Genomic DNA, 19116 nt, shown 5'->3' on the forward strand with positions numbered 1-19116 from the left:
ATCCGTTGCTCTCTGACCTTGCCCTGGAGCCAATCTCACCCAATCTCATGTGGTGGTTTCTCTCTGCAGGAATCCTCCGGCCCCTCTCCTCCGTGGGTGGAACTGGCCAAACAAGCTCTCCTCACCTCAAGGCTCCCGTCGTAGAACCAGGGCAAGGACATGAACGGGAGCCTGTCTCTGCTTCCTACTCCTCCCTCACCCAAACATGCTGCGTTTGTGTTGTCTAGTGAGGGTTACAGCGGAAGCAAAGAGGAAAGGAATTCGAGAGGGAGAATGTGGCTGAACTGAGCTGCTGGAGAAGGCAGGCGTCTCCTGGACTAAAGTCCTAGTGGGGATACAAAAAGCAGGAGAAGAGGAGGTAAGAGGCTGGTGGTCTTTGGGGCACTAGGGTGGGGGACATGCCCTGAGTGAAAACTCATATAAGGGGAAAAGGTGTCTTCTGACTTCAGTTTACCATCTTGTCCCCTCTGCGCTTGCGGCATCCTGGAAGTGCCTGCGTGAGCAAGAGTGGTACCTCAGGTTACATACGCTTCAGGTTACAGACTCCGCTAACCCAGAAATAGTCCTTCAGGTTAAGAACCTTGCTTCAGGATGAGAACAGAAATCGTGCTCTGGCGGCGTGGCAGCAGCAGGAGGCCCCATTAGCCAAAGTGGTGCTTCAAGTTAAGAACAGTTTCAGGTTAAGTACGGACCTCTGGAACGAATTAAGTACTTAACCCGAGGTACCACTGTACAGACCTAGAAGAAGCTTGCGGATTTGGCAGAAATTCTCTTATTTGACTCTGCCAACAATCTCGCCGTAGGCAAGGGATTTTGGGAAGCTGTCTGGGCTAGGGAAATGATGCAGGAAGGCAAAGAGCAGGTTTTTCACCTTCGCTGTGCTTCTAATTGGTGTTCTGCATTTTGAGCTGGCTGAATCCAATGCAGGTTGCCAAATGAGGACAAACTCTTACCCTGCCAATATACTTCTGCAATGCTTCCAGCCTAAGGCAGCGATGTCTTTTTAGCACAGCACAGCGATGCCCTGAAGCCTCTCAAATTATGAGCTGGGGGAGGGACTGTTGCCTGGCCTTGCTTCATGGAGTGGGGGACCTGTGGCCCTCCAGATGTTGCTGAACTCCCATCATCCCCAGCCAGCACAGCCAAAGGTCTGGGATGATGGAAGCTGGAGCAGTGGCGTAGCATGGGTTGTCAGCACCCGGGGCAAGGCAAGTAATTTGTGCCCCCCCCCACTGCACTGTCCCTCCCCCAGATAGTCCCTCACTCTCTCTCCGCACCGCACCGCACGCCTGGCACCCTCCCCTCCACAGTGGGCGGCGACCCGGTGGCTCGGCTCGGATTCGCACAGCCAGCACTGCAGTGAGAGAGAGTGAGTGAGCCAGGTAGGGGCAGAGAGCTGCGAGCGTGAGCGCGCCCCCCCCCCAGATGTTGCGCCCGGTGCGGCTGGCCCCCCCTGCACCCCCCATGCTACGCCACTGAGCTGGAGTCCAGGCGCACTTGGAGGACCACGGATTAGCTGCTCCTCATCTACACAAATGAAAGTTCACGGCTTGGGTTTTCCAATTTAAAAGGCTATGAGAGCCACGAGCATGCAAGCCGATGTGGGCTTGTTAGTTTTGTCCCTGTTCCTTAGCTGTTTTCATTGTAATTGTTGTTGGTTTTTTACAGCGCCTTGTGACATTTGTGACTGGGTGAGTCGGGTGATCTCCACAGAAGCCTGGGGGGGGGGGGCAGGATTCACAATTTTGCACCTGGGGCCACAGCCCCCCCCCCTGCCTCCCCATGCCATGCCAAGTGTCCCTATTTTCCAGGGACATTCCCCGATTTACAGAAGCCATCCCAGTTTCTGATTTCATCCAAGAATGTCCCGCTTTTCCTTAGGACGTCTCTATTTTCACCAGAGAAATACAGGAGGGTATGGAGTACAGTGGTACCTCAGGTTAAGTACTTAATTCGTTCTGGAGGTCCATTCTTAACCTGAAACTGTTCTTAACCTGAAGCACTACTTTAGCTAATGGGGGCCTCCTGCTGCCGCCGCGCCGCCAAAGCACGATTTCTGTTCTCATCCTGAAGCAAAGTTTTTAACCTGAAGCACTATTTCTGGGTTAGCGGAGCACTATTTCTGTAACCTGAAGCATATGTAACCTGAAGCGTATGTAACCCAAGGTACCACTGTAATGCAACCCTCAAGCCAAGGAGACAAGTAACTATGCAACCTTTAGAGACATCTGAAGGCAGCCCTGTATAGAAAGTTTTTTAAATGTTTAATGTTTTATTCTGTTTTTATATCTGTTGCAAGCCACCCAGAGTAGCTGGAGCGACCCAGTCAGATGGGCAGGGTATAAATAATACAATTATTATTATTATTATGGAATTGGTCATCGCTATTGTCCTTTGAGAAATTTTGGAGCGTATGGGATCATGAGATCTACTCTGTACCCTGCTACATGTGTGTACGCCGAGACCGCAGAACCTCAGGAATGGAGGCTGAATGTGGCCCTCAAGGCCTGACTATCTGGCCCTCAGAACTGCCCCATATCCCCCGGGCTGGAATGTGTCATTGGATTCTGATAATGCCGCTTTGCATGGAGGATAGAAAGGGGTGTGAGACTAGGTGTAGAAACTAGCCTGCTGTACAAAGGTAACATTTACATTTGCTTCTCAGCCTGCTTTTGAGAGCCAGTGTGGTGTAGTGGTTAAGAGCGGTAGTCTCGTAATCTGGTGAACCGGGTTCGCGTCTCCGCTCCTCCACCTGCAGCTGCTGGGTGACCTTGGGCCAGTCACACTTCTCTGAAGTCTCTCAGCCCCACTCACCTCACAGAGTGTTTGTTGTGGGGGAGGAAGGGAAAGGAGATTGTTAGCCGCTTTGAGACTCCTTCGGGTAGTGATAAAGCGGGATATCAAATCCAAACTCTTCTTCTTCTACTACTACTTCTGCCTCTGGCCCCACCTACCACTGTCATGTGGCCCTGGGAAATCTGCCTAGAAAGGAATATGGCCCCTCAGGTGGAAAATGGTTCCCTACCGCTGGTGTAGGCTGTTCACCGGAACTTGCTGCATGATCAGATCTTCCAGGAATTTGTCCATAGACCTCAATAATAATAACCTCTGTTTCTCTCTACTCTTCTGCGTCCTTGGCCCGCATTGGCACTTACAGTGTTCAAATTTAGTTCCGATAATTATCTCTTCGGCTATGAGTGATTGACCTTAGGGTGGAATTGCCTGGTTCAACCAGTCGATCCGGTCTACTGGTTTGTTCTGGAACCTGGTCTTATCAGTGGGCACCTCTAAAAGGTGAAAGGACTTTGCATCGGTATGCCTGTGTCTTTGGGGTAAGGAGGGAGGAGGAATTTGAACCCATCTGCATTTGAAGGTGAACCTAACCTGGGGAGAAAAGACCCGATGAAGAGAGCACAGCAGAGGTTATATTTTCTGAGAATCCTCCGGAAAAATAATCTCTTGGAGGACCTGTTGCTGGCATTTTACCATTGTAGTGTTGAGAGTGTATTAACTTATGGTCTCTGTGTGTGGTTTGGGAGCTGCATGGTCAAGGAAAAAACAATGCTGTCCAGGGTTGTAAAGACTGCAGAGAGAATAATTGGGTGCACACTTCCTACCTTGGATCAAATCTATGCTTCTAGGTGTCACAAGAAAGCTGCAGAGATAGTGTAGGATAGTGCGCACCCCGGAAATGATCTCTTCCAGGTTCTGCCTTCTGGAAGAAGGTACAGCGTTATAAAGACTAAGACCAGCTGCCTAAGAAACAGTTTCTATCCAAATGCGATTTTGGTTTTAAACGCAGTGTAAGGTAGTCTCTATGGGAGTATATTGTATTTAATTATGTGGCATCAGATTTTCTAGGGGGTTAACCAGGCTGGGATAGCTGGGATGGCAGGCTTGTTGGTTTTTGAATGTCTGATGTAGATTTTTTCAGTTTCGTTGTTCTGTATGGGACAATGACAGTAAAGATTTTCGTATTGTATCAAACCTGCCTACTCCGCACTTCCCAACGCAATGCAAAAACTGAAACACAGCCATTCTTCGAAATTCTCATTTCTCCAAATTTGGCAAGGCCAAAATCTATTTCTGGCCAAGTAATGTACACAACATTTAATATACTAGGTAGGGTGATGTGTTGGGTAATGCATGTATTGGTGAAAATAACATACCCCCAAATGCATTATTTTAGGGGAATCGGAACATGATGGATCAGGCCAATGGTCCCTGTTCTCACAGTGTCCAACTTCATGACTCTGGGGAACCTGCAAGTGGGACCACTTCCCTGTCCTGTGTTCTCCAGCAACTAGTATTCAGAGGCATTCCTGACTTCAGCTGCAGAGGTAGAGCATAGCCATGATGGTTAGTAGCCATTGATAGCCTTCTCCTCCAAGTATTTGTCCAATTGTCTTTTAGAGTCATGCCTCCTGTGGCAGTGAGTTCCACTGACTATATGCTGCATGAAGAAGTACTTTTATTATCCTGAATTTTCCAACAGTCATAGGATGTACATATTCTAGTGTTATGAGAAGGGTGGGAAAGCGGCAACCTTTCTTTACTGAGAAGTTGCTCTGTCCTCTTGATCCAACTCGACAATATCCAATTTGTAGAGAGGTGACCAGATCCGTACACAGCATTTTAAATGCAGTTGCGCTGTAGATTTGTACATTGACATTATGATATCGACAGTTTTATTTCAAATTCCCTTCCTGAGGATACAAGCTTTTCACAACTGCTTTGAAAAAAATACATGCTTTAGGCAAGATTGCATAGGACTCGCACTCTCCACCACCCAGGCCAGGCCACAGAAGAAGCTGGATAAGAGGGAGGTCCAAGACTGCATAGAGAAATAAGTAACTTAAGAGAGATTCACATTCAGATGCTTGCGAATTTTCACGAGTTTCATTTCCCTCCACATTGCTGTGGAAATACAGTGGCACCTTGGGTTAAGAACTTAATTCATTCTGGAGGTCTGTTCTTAACCTGAAACTATTCTTAACCTGAGATACCACTTTAGCTAATGGGGCTTCCCGCTGCTGCCATGCCGCCAGCGCGCGCGATTTCTGTTCTCATCCTGACATAAAGTTCTTAACCTGAGGTACAATTTCTGGGTTAGCGGAGTCTGTAACCTGAAGCGTCTGTAACCTGAGGTACCACTGTATGGAGAACTTAACTTCAGATTTGGGAAGAAAACGAGAAACAGCGAGAAACCCACAATTGACAGATTCGCTCACGCCTGGTTGGGGATGTGAGGCCCGTTTCCTCCTCCAGGTTAAAAAAGGAAGGTGATTGAGGATGGGGGTAGCGAAACGGCATCTTGTTCCATTACAGAATTCCCTGGGCAGCGAATTTCCCATCAGCCCTTTTAGTATAGCTATTCTGCGGTTCCCCTTCTCCGTCGCCTCCAAGCCGGCTGTTTTCTCCGCAGGTCTCCGTCCAAAAGCAAGCAGCTCTGGCGGCCCCGAAGCACTCGGCTACGACTCGGAGTCGACAGTGTAGTAATAATGAGTTTTCTGGGCCTCGGCCAAGGGCCTAATGGCATCTGCACCGTGGCGTCTTTATTGACTGCGATGAGTGCTGCTGACTTATATATAGGAATGGCGGGGAAGGCTGGCGGAGGTGAAGAGAGCTGAGTATTGGGGGAGTTCGGAAGAGGAGAGAGGAGGGCGAGGCTGGAATTATGCGAGGCGGGTGGAAAGGGGTGGAAAGGGCCTGCGATCTTAGCCCTTAAGTTCCTTCCCTGCTCAGTTTAGGTCATAAGAGCATTCTCCATCAGATGTCAAAATACTGCCGTCAATAATCTTTAGTCCCCACTCAGGCCCCATAAACCATCACTGGCAGCAGCAGTAGCAAAGAGTTTTTTTGGAACCATGAAGCAGAACTGGGGCAATCTCAGGTTAAACGCAGTTCTCCAGGCCTCTGTTTCAGCCCTCCAAACTCTCCTCAGGCCGCTACTTTGACAGGCCCTGATTTAAGCCCTTCTTGCATATTTCTGCCAGCCTGGAATGTGTCCTTGAGCCCAGTTCATTCCTCTTGCTTCCTTGGATAGAAGCTCAAGAGGAATACGTGAGTGCGTGGGGAAGCTAACCCACTGTGCAAAGGAAAAATTACATTTGCTGCTCAGCGTGCTTTTGTCTCTGGCCTCATCCAACTGCTGGCATGCAGCTCTCGTAAAAATATATGGCCTTTGGGCTGAAAAATGTTCCGCCGCCCTGGATAACAGCACAAGCGTTTGTGGAAGCAAATAGTCTAGACTATTAAGGGATTTGAATGTGCTATAAACATGCAACACTAGACTGCGCCAGAGAGCGGGAAATTCTAAAACACAATTTCCCATAGGGATTTTTTTTTTCTTTCGTTAAAGCGATCTAATTTCTGACTTATTTATAGCATTTTACCCACCTGTGTTTAGATCCACCCTAGCTTTAACACATGCATGAATGGCTATTGGGATTGCGTCATATATCTATGAGGAAGTGGGCTCATGCCCACAAAAAAATGATGCCGTAATACATCGCACTTTCTAAGATTTCAGTCTGTGTTAGGAGGATTGCTACTTTGTGCTTTCAGAAAGCGCTTGTTTAGTATGTAAACCTGGGAGCAGCATGGGAGCTTTCCAGTGGGTGAGGAACCAACCCGGCCCCTGCAATTATCATCTGAGGCTCTTCTCACTGTGTTCCCTCCGAGGGAGGGAGGTGCAGAGTGTGTCAACAGAAGAACATGCCTTCTCAGTGGTGGCTCCTCGCTTATGGAACACTCCCCAAGGAGTACATCTGGCACTATCACTTTAAGGGCCAGGCAAAAATTTCACCAGGGCTTGGCTCTTAATTATCTGTGGCCTCCTTCAGTGAGTGGGATGCATTAGTCTTGCGTTTTTACAAATACATTTTTAGCTTTTACTCTCTTTTAGTTTTACCTTGGTCTTAATGTATGCACTATTTTTGAGTTACTTTAAATAAAAAGTGCAATAAGTAACAAGAACAACCACGTGCCCTCCACCATGTCTCCGATGAAAATAGGGACGTCCAATTCCATAATAATAATAATTTTACTATTTAAACTTCACACATCTGACCGGGCTGCCCCAGCCACTTTGGGCAGCTTCTAACATATAGAAAAACATAATAAAACGTTTTTTTAAAAACCTACCCTATACAGGACTGCCTTCAGATGGCTAGGGGTGTGTGTGTCATATAACTCCATACCCTCCAACATTTCTCCAATGAAAACAGAAACGTCCTAAGGAAAAGTGGAACATTCTGGGATCAAACCAGAAACCAGGACAGTTTCTGTCAATCTGGGATTATCACTGGAAAGTAGGGAGAATTGGAGGGTCAGGTCTGGAGACCAAGTGTGACCCTCAGGCCTCTCGATTTGACCCTCCTCCTTAGCCAACCCCACATCTCTCCCAGCCCCACTTTTGCTCACCCTCCTTGCATGTTTTTGCCTGGCTGGAATGTGTCCTTAAACGCTGAGAATGCCTTTTGTTTTCCTGGATAGATGGAGAAGGGCGTGCGAGTGTGAACAGAAGCTACCCATGCAAAGAGGCACACATCCCAGGGCAGGTGGTGTAATCGTTCTTCTCGGAAGGTTTAGGCTTTGTCACTTTTTGATTTAAAAGCAGAGTCTTGTAGAAGGACCGGACCTAGAGTGAGATGTTGATTTCTCCTCCTGCTGCTGCTGTTGTGAATCAGCAAGGAAAAGGAGGGGCAGGAAATATCACAATTTCCTCTCTCATCTCAGGCAGCTTCAGCAGGGAGAGGGGGCTGGGGTCGGAAAACAAGGGGCAAGAGAGTGGGATGCAAGCGTCTTTGGTGTGAGTTTAAATATTATCATTAATTTTTTCCTCAGGAGGGAGGGAGCAGTAGACGCTGCCCCACCACCTACCTTTCTTTTAATCACAACAACCAGCACTGCCTGTCAGTTTCCTCCTCCTCAGGCTGTGTACACACGCCAGAGTGTCAATGCACATGTGAGTCACACAGATCTGATTTTCCCCACGTGGGCTTTTGGGGAAGTTTGTCCACACAGGACCACTTTCCATTGAACTCTGTCTTAATGTATCCAGTCCATGCAAGTAAGCAATGCTTGATGGGTTGCCATCAGTGCGTAGCGTGGGGGGTGCAGGGGGGGCCGGCCGCACCGGGCGCAACATCTGGGGGTTAGGGTTAGGGGGTGCAAATCCACGGGTTAGGGGCGCAAATTACTTGCCTTGCCCCGGGTGCTGACAACCCACGCTACGCCACTGCATCAGTGCCAGATATTACGTATAAGCTAAACAAACTATAGCTTACAGCCCCACTCTCTTGGGGGCCCCAAAAAAATTTAAAGGGGAAAAAAATTTGGATGTACGTTTCCAAAATATAAGATTAAAAAAAAAGTACTTTGATAAAATACATACAATGGTACCTCAGGTTAAGAACTTAATTCGTTCTGGAGGTCTGTTCTTAACCTGAAACTGTTCTTAACCTGAAGCACCACTTTAGCTAATGGGGTCTCCTGCTGCTGCTGTGCCGCTGCAGCACGATTTCTGTTCTCATCTGAAGCAAAGTTCTTAACCCGAAGTAATATTTCTGGGTTAGCGAAGTCTGTAACCTGAAGCGTATGTCACCAAGGATACCAGGGAAGAAGATGGGGACAAAACTAGAATTAGTTAGCCCTGCGCTTGTGGTTGGTTTTTGGCTCTGCCTGTCACATTCTCGGGCTCCACCTCCTGTTGGCCTCGCAAGCCTTTCCAATTACCTGTCCCCAATCCAGCAGCCGCCGCCACTGGGAGCTGGCTAGGAATTGTGGTGATTCCTTACCTTGGCTTGTCACCGTGTTCTATTAAGCCCCAGTTCCAGCATCATCAGATGCAAACGAGGGTGACCAGATGCAAAGGAGGCTTGGGCTCTCTCACAATAACCTTTCATTATTGTGCAGAAGAAGGGAAATGTGCCAGGTACGGTTTGCTGTAAAGGTCAAAGGTGAGAGAAGCCTGCTTCTACTACAACCCTTAACCGACTCATATTCTTGTGTATGTATAGGAAGGGTTGGTTTTGTCCCTCTGAGTTTTTTTAAATAGAGTCTCGGGTTTCTAGTTCTCAGAGTTGCAAAGAATGACAAAGACAAAAAACCCCCACAGTTCCCCCCTTTTAAAAATTTCTTTCTTTCTTTCTTTCTTTCTTTCTTTCTTTCTTTCTTTCTTTCTTTCTTTCTTGGGAAGATTTATTTATTTATTTATTTATTTATTGTTTTCAAGTTTATACATTTCACTAATTATATACCTTTCACTAATTTTACAATCATTTCAACGTTTCAAAACTTGACATCCCTTCCCCCTCTTTCTGCAGTTCCTTAAATTTATTTTTTAATATCTTCTGCATATCCAAATTAACTTAATTTACTCATTTATTCATCTTCTTTAAATATATGCTCTTATAAAACTGCAGGTGCCAATGTTTTCATCTGTTTATAATTTATCTGTAGATATTCAATAAAACATTTCCATTCCTTTTTTTTTTTTTTTAATGTTATCTGGATCTCTTATTCTTCTGGTAAGTTTCACCATTTCTGCATGTTCCATAAGTTTTTGTATCCACTCCTCCTTTGCTGGGACTTCTGCTTCTTTCCATTTTTGGACAAGTAACATTCTTGCCACTGTAGTAACATACAGCGGTACCTCGGTTTAAGAACAGTCCAGTTTACAAACGATTCAGTTTACGAACTCCGCAAAACTGGAAGTAGTGCCCTGGTTTGAGAACTTTACCTCAGTCTAAGAACGGAATCTGAATGGTGGAATGGCACCGACGGCATGAGGCCTCATTAGGGAAAGCTTGCCTCAGTTTAAGAACGGTTTTGGTTTAAGAACGGACTTCTGGAACGGATTAAGTTCATAAACCAAGGTACCATTGTGTACACACACACACACACACACACACTCATCCTTCCTCAAAAAATGTCAGAATGGCATAGATGTTCTCATTTTAGTCTCGTAACAGGTTGCTCTAGTGTAACTGAATCCAACCATTACATCCCATCAGCTTCCCTGTTGGTGCCACCTCTGCAGAGAGATGTAACTGCAGTCTTGCAGGATACTCCTTGCCATCGGGGTGCTAAGAAAAGTTTCCTCTGTTGAATTTCTGCTATTACTAGCATTAATTCTTGAAAAATATATATCTAGAATTTGAATGGCAGAGCCCTCTAGATTTGGCGGAGCTCAGAACAGGTCGGGTGGGGGAGGAGGCAGGAAACAGAGACTAACCATTTAGGGGCAGATCTGAGGCTAGGATTTGTTCAAGCTTGAGTGGTGTAGCTCAGTACAAAATCTGCCTGTTTACCAGCAGTTTTTCTTTTAAAATTCTTTTTTTCAAAGCAGAAACTGGATGGTCACTTTATCAGGGATGCCGCAATGGTGGGCTTCCTTCATCGGCAATGGCCTGTACCATATGATTTGTGGGTCCCTTTCATCCCTAACTAGAGATTTTTATGTGACTCTAAGCTTGGTGGTATATTTCTAGCGACGCATATAATAAGAATGCAAGTGCGCAGTCACGCGGCAGTAGTTTGCGTGGCTGCCAACAGGTGGCGCTGCGAACCATAGCAGCTTTGCTTCTCCTAGCCCTCTGCTGTGGAGGCCCAAATGGCTTCATTGGCCTGAAGTGGTTGATATGAGTGAGGGGGGAGGAGGCCCAAAGTGGAGGGTGGTTTGAGCAAGCTATAAGGGAGGCAGTTGGCAAGGGGGTTGGCCAGGGGGAGTGAGCAGGTGTCAACACCTCCCCAGTCTCTGAGGAATGAGAGACTCCATGGCTCCAGGTGCTCACCCAGGTTCAGTTTCCTTGGAATGAAGGTCAGCAGATACTGTGAGGTCTTTAGGATATACATATATAGAACCTGAGCGTAAGATGGAGGGGCTCACAGCATCCACACCCCCAAAAATCTTGCTTCCCCACTGGCTGCAGCTTTCGATGCAGCACAGATCAATTATGTCTCTGTCTCAACATATTACTTGACTTCCTCAAATCCCTTCCATCTGAGTTTCTTAGTAATTATATATAGCAGTTTCCAATATCATTATTTCATAAAACCGTATCACAGTTATAGTCCTATTTCCTAACTTTTCTTATCGTACGTTTTCTTATTTATTTATTTAATCCCAATTTGATCCTAGGCCTAATTGATTCTTTCAAGTGATTACGTATCTTTAATATTACAATATTTACTCAAATAGTCTTTAAATTTCTTCCAGTCTTCTTGGTGTTCCTCTTCTTTCTGGTCGTGGATTCTCCCGGTGAGATCAGCCAGCTCCATAAACTCCATCATCTTCGTCTGCCATTCTTCTACCATTGGTAGTTCTTGTGTTTTCCATTTTTTGGCTAGTAAAATCCATGCAGCAGTTGTGGCATACAAGAATACTTTAACATCTTTTTTGAGCAGTTCGGAACCTGTTATTCCAAGGAGAAAGGCCTCTGGTTTCTTCATAAAAGTATATTTCATCCTTTTTTTAATTCATTATAAATTTTCCCCCATAAGTCTTTTACCTTGGAGCAACTCAACCACATATGATAGAAAGTACCTTCCTTTTCTTTACATTTCCAACATAAATTATCACAATTAAGCTCAGCTCTCCACACACTCTGCCTATTTTTCTTCTATCTACACGTCACGTGAGGTTGGGCAGCATGGGAGAAAGATCCAGACAGACCCTGCAAACCTACACCAATACTTTTGTAAGACCATCATGGCTATACCTGGAGTTTTAGAAAGCAATGAAAGAACAGAGAGACAAATGATCATATATGAAAGCCTGGTTGGAGACAATATTAAAAATAATACGAGCCATGGTAAACCGTGTAAGAAAACAGCAGAAGAAAGACAGGTTCTAACATGTGGAAGAGCTTCCTGATGGTGCCAGCTGTTTGAGAGTGGAACAGTCTGCCTCGAAAGTGGTAGACTCTCCTTTGTTAAGCTGAGGTTGGATGGCCACTTGCCAAGGGGCTCTGTGCTAGATTTCCCTAGTTATGGACACTGGAGCCTTGCGAAAGGAAAGAGGTGGCAGTATTCCTTAAAGCAGGCAGATGTTGAAGGCCCAGGTTCTTCTGTGAAACGACTGTTTGTTGGTTGTGTATGGAGAGGGGCCTGTTTTTTTGGGAAATTGATGGGCCATCTAAATGGGACACAACTGTCTTGCGACTGCGAGGGACAGGATGACAAGCGTGAAATGACATTAGCTGGACAGCTCATTAGTGGCTCTAAAGCTGTCAGGAAGCTGCCGGTTCCCTCTGGTCTCATAAGCAGCCTGGCTCATGCAAAGGTTTATTATTATTATTTTGCTTTCCTGTTTCCAGCCTACTTTCCCTTTCTTCTGGCCCCCTTCCTCCTCACCAGCTTCCTGGTGGGATCGTCACAAGCACACACATATACTACAAAACCTGTTTCAGCAGCTGAAATAGGCTCTGCTGTCCAGTATTGGTTTTCCCTTTGTCACAAAGAACCAAGGCAGGCAGAGGAAACAGATGCTTTTGACGTCTCGGCTCCCAAAGGCGGCTCTGAAATGATGAAGAGGACTAGAATTCCGAGCTGAGAGTAAACAATGGGAATTCCGCAGCCGATTCTGTGACTAAGCTTCTGTTGGGTAAATGGGTGCAATTCAAAGCCTTGATTTCTTTGAAGTACTGAATTGGAAAAGAACAGCTGAGACACTGTGTGACAACTGCGTCATGAGTTACATGGCCGTTAAGGACAATACAGCCTCCCTTTTAAGCGTTTTGTCGGAATTGCTTGGTCTTTGATGTGGGACAATGCAGCAAGCTCTAACGGACGTTTGTTTGCTCCGAGCCCTTGTGATGTGAGTCACACCTGCATTGTATTTCAGGCACGGTGAATGTAGCTCGCGGGCACCAGTCCCTGCTCCTTTCTTTCCCATGGTTCTCAGGCAGAGGTGGAGAATCCTTCTCAGCCTGAGAACCATGTTCCCTCATGCAGAATCTTCCAGAGGCCGTACGCCACTGGTGGGTGGAGCCAGAGGCAAAAGTGGGCGGAGCAATAGCTGTGTACAGGAAGCTGCATTCCAGACATGCAAAAGTCAGAGGTCTCTGCACCTCAGAACTCACAGCTGTCCAACCATCATCCAGAAATGTGGGAGGTGTTAACACAGTTCAAGGACATTGTGATTTCCACCCGCCCCACGTGCTCCTGATGTAGATCTTCCCTCACCCCTTTTTCTTTGGCGGGGAACGGGGTGCCATTTTGGCAGTCAACATTTGGGCCTGAAATTCCCTCCCACCAACCCAGGCCAAACCCTGCTGCCAGGGAATTGTAATAAACCCTGTTTAATAAGCCTGCTTCGTTAATAACGCCTACACATGGAGCCTGAATGAGGAATCTGGGGTCAGAACAGCACAAGAGATACTTATAAGAGGGTGAAGCTGGTTCACCAAGTGGGAAGAGAGCCTTGGATTTTGTTCAAAATTATAAAGCATCCTCAATTAAAATATGCAATAAAACAACCAAACAAAAATAAGGCGGAATATAAAGTAGTGCTGAGAAGAATGTCAGCGTAATAATTTTGGCTGGCCTGATGGAGAAATCTTTACTCTCTCCCTCTCCTCTACAGGTGCTGCTCTGGGGGCGGTGTGTGTGTGTGTGTGTGTGTGTTTCTCCCACCCCACAGAGACAATTGCAGGGAGGGAGAATTGCTCTAGTCTAGCAGAACTTGTTGCATTGGTTTGTGGAACTATGTACTTAAATATGGCTCTTCCCATTAAAACAGGGGGCGGAGGAATGCAGTTTAAATGATAAAACCATAAGTTCAGTTTAAGGGTATGCTGGTCTAAACATGTATGTCTTCAGGAGCGAGGAGTAAGTGTTGTTATAAGTCTTCAGTAAAGAGTTGGATGAACGTGTAAAGTAGGCATTGGAGGAAAAACCCCTGCTATGTTTAAAGAATTTGAAGGGAACATTTAGAAAGTAAAGGGCTAGGGCTTGTTTACTGCTGCGGGTTTTATGAGGTCCAAAGATGGAAAATTAAAACAAAATCAAGTGCTCTTGTGCAATGCAGTGTTCTTCAACCTTGGGGCCCCAGATGAAAAAAGCCTCCGTTTGACAGTGGCAAAGGCAGTGGCGTAGCGTGGGTTGTCAGCACCCAGGGCAAGGCAAGTAATTTGCGCCCCCCCCCGCTGCACTGTCCCTCCCCCAGATAGTCCCTCTCTCTCTCTCCGCACCGCACCGCAACGCACCGCACGCCTGGCACCCCCCCCCCCTCCACAGTGGGTGGCGACCCGGCGGGTCGGATCGGATTCGCACAGCCAGCACTGCAGTGAGAGAGAGTGAGTGAGCCAGGTAGGGGCAGAGAGCTGCGAGTGCGAGCGCGCGCCCCCCCAGATGTTGCGCCCGGTGCGGCCGGCCCCCCCTTCACCCCCCACGCTACGCCACTGGGCAAAGGCAAGAAAACTGAGCTCCTTTGGATCAAGGTCCTGCATGGGCCATAGTGAATCCCAAAGGGCTTCCAAGGTGTTGCCATTTTGAGGTGAGATTCCATTGCATAACAGCAAATCCAAGTTGTGCCACTAAAAAGGATTCCACACCCTTGTGCCACAAACCCCACTTCCCCCAAAAGGTGAGTCACTTCCAGGTGACCTGATTATTGAGCATTCAACCTGATTTGTTTGCTGGGAGATCAGATGATGTCAGCTATTTTAACAAACATTCAGTCTGGTTTTTTTGTGGTTGTTTTTTTTGCGGGGAGCTTAGATGATGTTGCATCAAGCAGGTTCTATCCCACGCTTGCCGGTGCATTTTCTCCTCTCTTTGCTTATTGCAAGAAGTCCAGTCTTTTAAGAAAGCGGGTTTGTTGCAGCTTTAATTGCACAACCTGGATTTCTCGCTATGTGATTGACTCCCACCCACCCGCAGATTGCGACACTCAGGAAGCACAATCAGACTTTTTACAGATAAGGGGGAATCGCACAGGAAAGTGCCGGATAGCCAGTCCTTGATGCTACATCTTTGAACCTCCCTGCAAACATGTTTGAAGCAAACATATTCAGTGCATAGCTGCTGGTGTCCAGCCTCTCTGCAAACTTTGTGCAGGCGAATCTGGATGAGTGCTGAATAGAAAAGGCCACCTGAAAGCAGCCCAGGAGGACTGTGCCTCCCCTGGCCATTGAATCCCACCCCCTGCCCCTTGGGGATGAAAGTGTTAATCTTGCCGGGGAGTTTTTAATCTCAAGTTCAGCTGGCTGGGCTGTGGGGAGGCAGGCAGACTGACTTCCTGCAGCTGCGTGAGAGAAGTCGGAGCATGGTGAGTAACGGGAGAGACTCCAGGCTGCCTGCTCCGATGATGGAGCAGCCGGTGGTTGTTGGAGCAGGTAAGAAGCGCCCGCTTCCTCGGCGTTTGGGTACTTTGTGAGGTGGCGGCTGCCTGTTGTGTGTCCAAGCGAGGGAAGGCTGCGCAGGGGAGAGATGGAAGACTGAATGGGTTTTTGCATCTTGCCTTTTAAAAAACGTGATGATCGGTGGCGAGGCAAGAGGGGGTGGCCAACTAGGGATGGGAACAGCAATCCATCGTTCTTGGGTCTTTCTTCACCTGCACAGAATAAGGGAGGTGAATATTTGTGGCATGGGGTGAGTCCTGGATTTTGTGAAATAGCACTTTCTTAGAGGGAACTGTTCAGAAATATATGCGCTCACCAACAAGAGTGTGTGGGAAATGTTTGCATGTAAACTCTACAAAGGAGCACAGCAGAGGTTGACGGATGCTTAATTTTTTGTGGCACTTTGACAGTTTATTTCAAAGCTGATATCTATCTATCTATCTATCTATCTATTTATCTATCTATCTATCATCTATCTATCTATCTATCTATCTATCTATCTATCTATCTATCTATCTATCTATATCTATCTATCATCTATCTAAAATATTTATTTCTGTGTGTAATGGAGGGAGAGGGGAGAGAGAGATGTATTTCACTTTTTGTTATCATCCTTGAACTTCATCACGCACCTGAATCGGTTATCATTTTGTATCCCTAAAACTCAGATCTACCCCATCTATCTCATATGGGCTACGTGAACAGATAGTCAAGCTTGGCTTGGGGAGAGGTAGCTCTGAATTCAAATTCCAGCCCAGCCATAAAGCTCTCTGCACTCCTAACTCCACTTTCATGGGAGTAAGCGCCACTGAATTTAGCAGGACTTACTTCTGAGTAGGCATGGTTAGGATTTCACTATAATCTACCTCACAGAGTTGTTGTGAAGCAAAATATGATAGAGCTCATTAGAGGAAGGTGAGGTTACAATATGGTAGTTCATGTTTTTGAGGAGAAGAATACATAAAATTTCTAGTAGCCAGCCTCATGTCTTTTAGTCAGCCATATATCTTCTCTTCTCTTCTCTTCTCTTCTCTTCTCTTCTCTTCTCTTCTCTTCTCTTCTCTTCTCCCCTCCCACCCTTCACCCTTTGTTTTATCTCCAAACAACTTTTTCTGACTTTCTATCCACTCTTTCTATCTGACCATCTCTGCACTCATTCACTGAGGATGTGAATTCACACGAATTCCAGCATGGCTGTTTTGCATATTATTAATATATCACTTGCCAGAGCTCATAGTTTAGATGATGAGAGGTTCTTTCTTTGTTTCTCCTTTCCTTTCCTTTCCTTTTGAGGCCACAATTATTACATCCTTGTGTTCAAAACAGTCCTCACAATAATCAATAATAATGGTGGTGGTAGTGATGATGGCAATTACATTTATATCCCACCTCTCAAAGCTCAAGGTGCTAGCTATGGGGCTTCTTAGTCATATCCACACCTATGTTTAAAGAACATTTGAAGCACCCAGATTTCTCCAAAGAATCCTGGGAACTGTCATCTATTCCTCACAGAGCTACAAACCTGAGAATCCAGGTGTAGAGATGACTCCCATTTTTATCCTCACAGCAACCCAGTGTGACAATTCAGGCTGAGAGAGACCCAATGTCACCTAGTGAGCTACATGGCTGAGTGGAGATTGGAACCTTGGTCTCCTAGGTCCTAGACCGACATTCACTACAATACCATATGGACTCGGCAGATGATGATGATAACACAAACAAAAGCCAAAGGCACCAACTTTGGGTCCTCAGATGTTGCCAGACTACAGTTCTCATAACCCCCAGCCAATTTAGCTGATGGTCAGGTGTAATGAGAGCTGTAGCCCAATGACATATGTGGTCCTAAGGTTGAAGAATACTGATAACTCCGCTGGTAGAGCACAGGACTCTTCATCTCAGGGTGGTGGGTTTGAGTTAAACATTGGGTTAAAAAAAATCCTGCATTGCAGGGGGTTGGACTAGATGACCCTCGTGATCCCTTCCAACTTAACCAATCTATGATTCTATGACAACATCTGTCTTTTCATGAATACTTATGCATGTAGCTAAAGAAACAGATTGTGGAATTATAGAGTTGGAGGGGACCTTTTAGGTCATTTACTCCAACCACTCTGGGGTTCAATATATGAAGTTCAGAGCTAGAGCGCCCCCTACAGATGTCCCTTCAGTTTCTGCCTGAAGACCTCCAACAAGGTACCCATTATTACTAAGGAGGAATAACCAAGACAGCAATTCTCTGGGATTTTCAGTACTAAATTTATGTTTTACATTTTAGAACATTCACTTAAAGAACCTTAACGTATCAGTGACTTCCCTTCCTCTCTTTCCATGGTTCATTTTGCACAACACAAATCCCTGCATATTTTATATAAACTAAACCCTTCAGTATTCCATTATAACATCCACCAAAACTTATTTACCCTGTTGGATTTATCTTAATGCTGCCCCCTTTTTCAAATATACACCATTTTCCTATATTCAATAAACATTACCCAATCTTCTTTAAATGTATGTTCTTCTTGTTCTCTTATTCTATATGTTAGGTCTGCAAGCTGCTTATATCTCATCGCTTTAAGTTGTCATTCTTCTTTAGTTTGTTCATTTTCCATTTTTGGGCTAACAGAACACGAGCAATACTATTGAATTATTCCATATTAGTCTATAAGTGTGAATAAGGACCATTTGTTACCTACTTTTAATTTCTTTCCCCAGGGCCCCGTGTTTCAGACTCTCTGCACTGATGATGCCCCCTTCACCTGACTTAGCTGAGAACATCGTTCCACATTGAGATCATCCACCCCATGTTTCATGCTCACTGCTCAGTTGGATTTCCCCATGTCCCCTGTCTGGATTAATACACCTGTTTTTTCAATGATGGGCCTCTGCAGCCTTGAAGTACAAATGGGTACCCTCGACAGCTTCAGCAAGAGGTGCTGATTGGCTTTCCCTTACTCAGCTTGGGAGGAGTGAGCTCTCCTCCCCTCCAAGGCAGCAGTTTGTGGGAGCAGGAAAGCCATGCCCTGCCAGCGTCGCCCGCAGTCAACCAGCAGCGACACCCCACGGGAGGACCTCTACTATCAAACCTATTACAGCTTGAGCCAACAGTACCCCCTCATCCTCTTGCTCCTCTTCATTGTGTTGGGCATCTGCGTGGCTCTCATTGTGACATCCTTTGCCAGTGGCCGGGTAAGCATGTTTGCAAGGAGAGAGAGAGATGGGGTGTCTATGGGAGTCAGGACAGAAGAACTTTGCTCCCACAAAAGGCCACCAACAGGATGGCTTTAAAAGAGGATTAGACAAATGCACAGATGATGTGGATATCAACAGCTCTTGGCTCTGATCATTTTGTTGCATGTCCTTTTCGGAAGTATTGTGTTTCTGAATACCAGTTGCTGGAAACCACAGAAAGGGGAGAGTGTTGTTGCATTCAGGTCCTGCTTGTGGGTTTGCCACTGTTGTCCACGGTGAGAACAAGATGATGGACTAGCCTGATCCAGGAGTCTTGTTCTAAGAACCTGGTTATGGGTGGGAGAGCTTGTGAGCCTCCAGATGTTGTTTCGACTCCCATCATCCATGCTGATGGGTTTTTGGAGCCCAAGAACATCCAGAGGACTACGCGGGTCTCCCATCCTTAGACGAGGTGGTTGGGAGAAAGGTTGAGTTTGGTGGAGGGACCATAGCTCAACGGCAGAAAGCCCTCAGTTCAGCCCCTGGCACCTCCAGTTCAAAAGATCTGGCAGCAGGCAATAGAAAAAGCAGAGTAGAT

The 19116-nt window shown here is 46.3% G+C and overlaps 1 protein-coding gene across 5 annotated transcripts in view; it reads left to right on the forward strand.

The window, feature by feature from the left end:
* ADCY4 (adenylate cyclase 4) overlaps window positions 1-19116 on the forward strand; it is a 68277-nt gene continuing 49161 nt past the window's right edge. For 2 of the 5 annotated variants that reach the window (XM_083410097.1, XM_083410100.1), the window contains exons 1-2: window positions 14917-15344; window positions 18063-18536. In XM_083410097.1, the coding sequence (XP_083266223.1) occupies window positions 18366-18536 (171 nt within the window). In that variant the 5' untranslated portion in view covers window positions 14917-15344; window positions 18063-18365. Of the gene's footprint in view, window positions 359-14916; window positions 15601-18062; window positions 18537-19116 lie in introns of those variants that run through there. The other 3 variants (XM_083410101.1, XM_083410098.1, XM_083410099.1) reach the window with 3 other exon arrangements.

This window comes from Podarcis tiliguerta, assembly GCF_965153285.1.
Source record: "Podarcis tiliguerta genome assembly, chromosome: 13".
NCBI classification, from domain to species: Eukaryota; Metazoa; Chordata; class Lepidosauria; order Squamata; family Lacertidae; genus Podarcis; species Podarcis tiliguerta.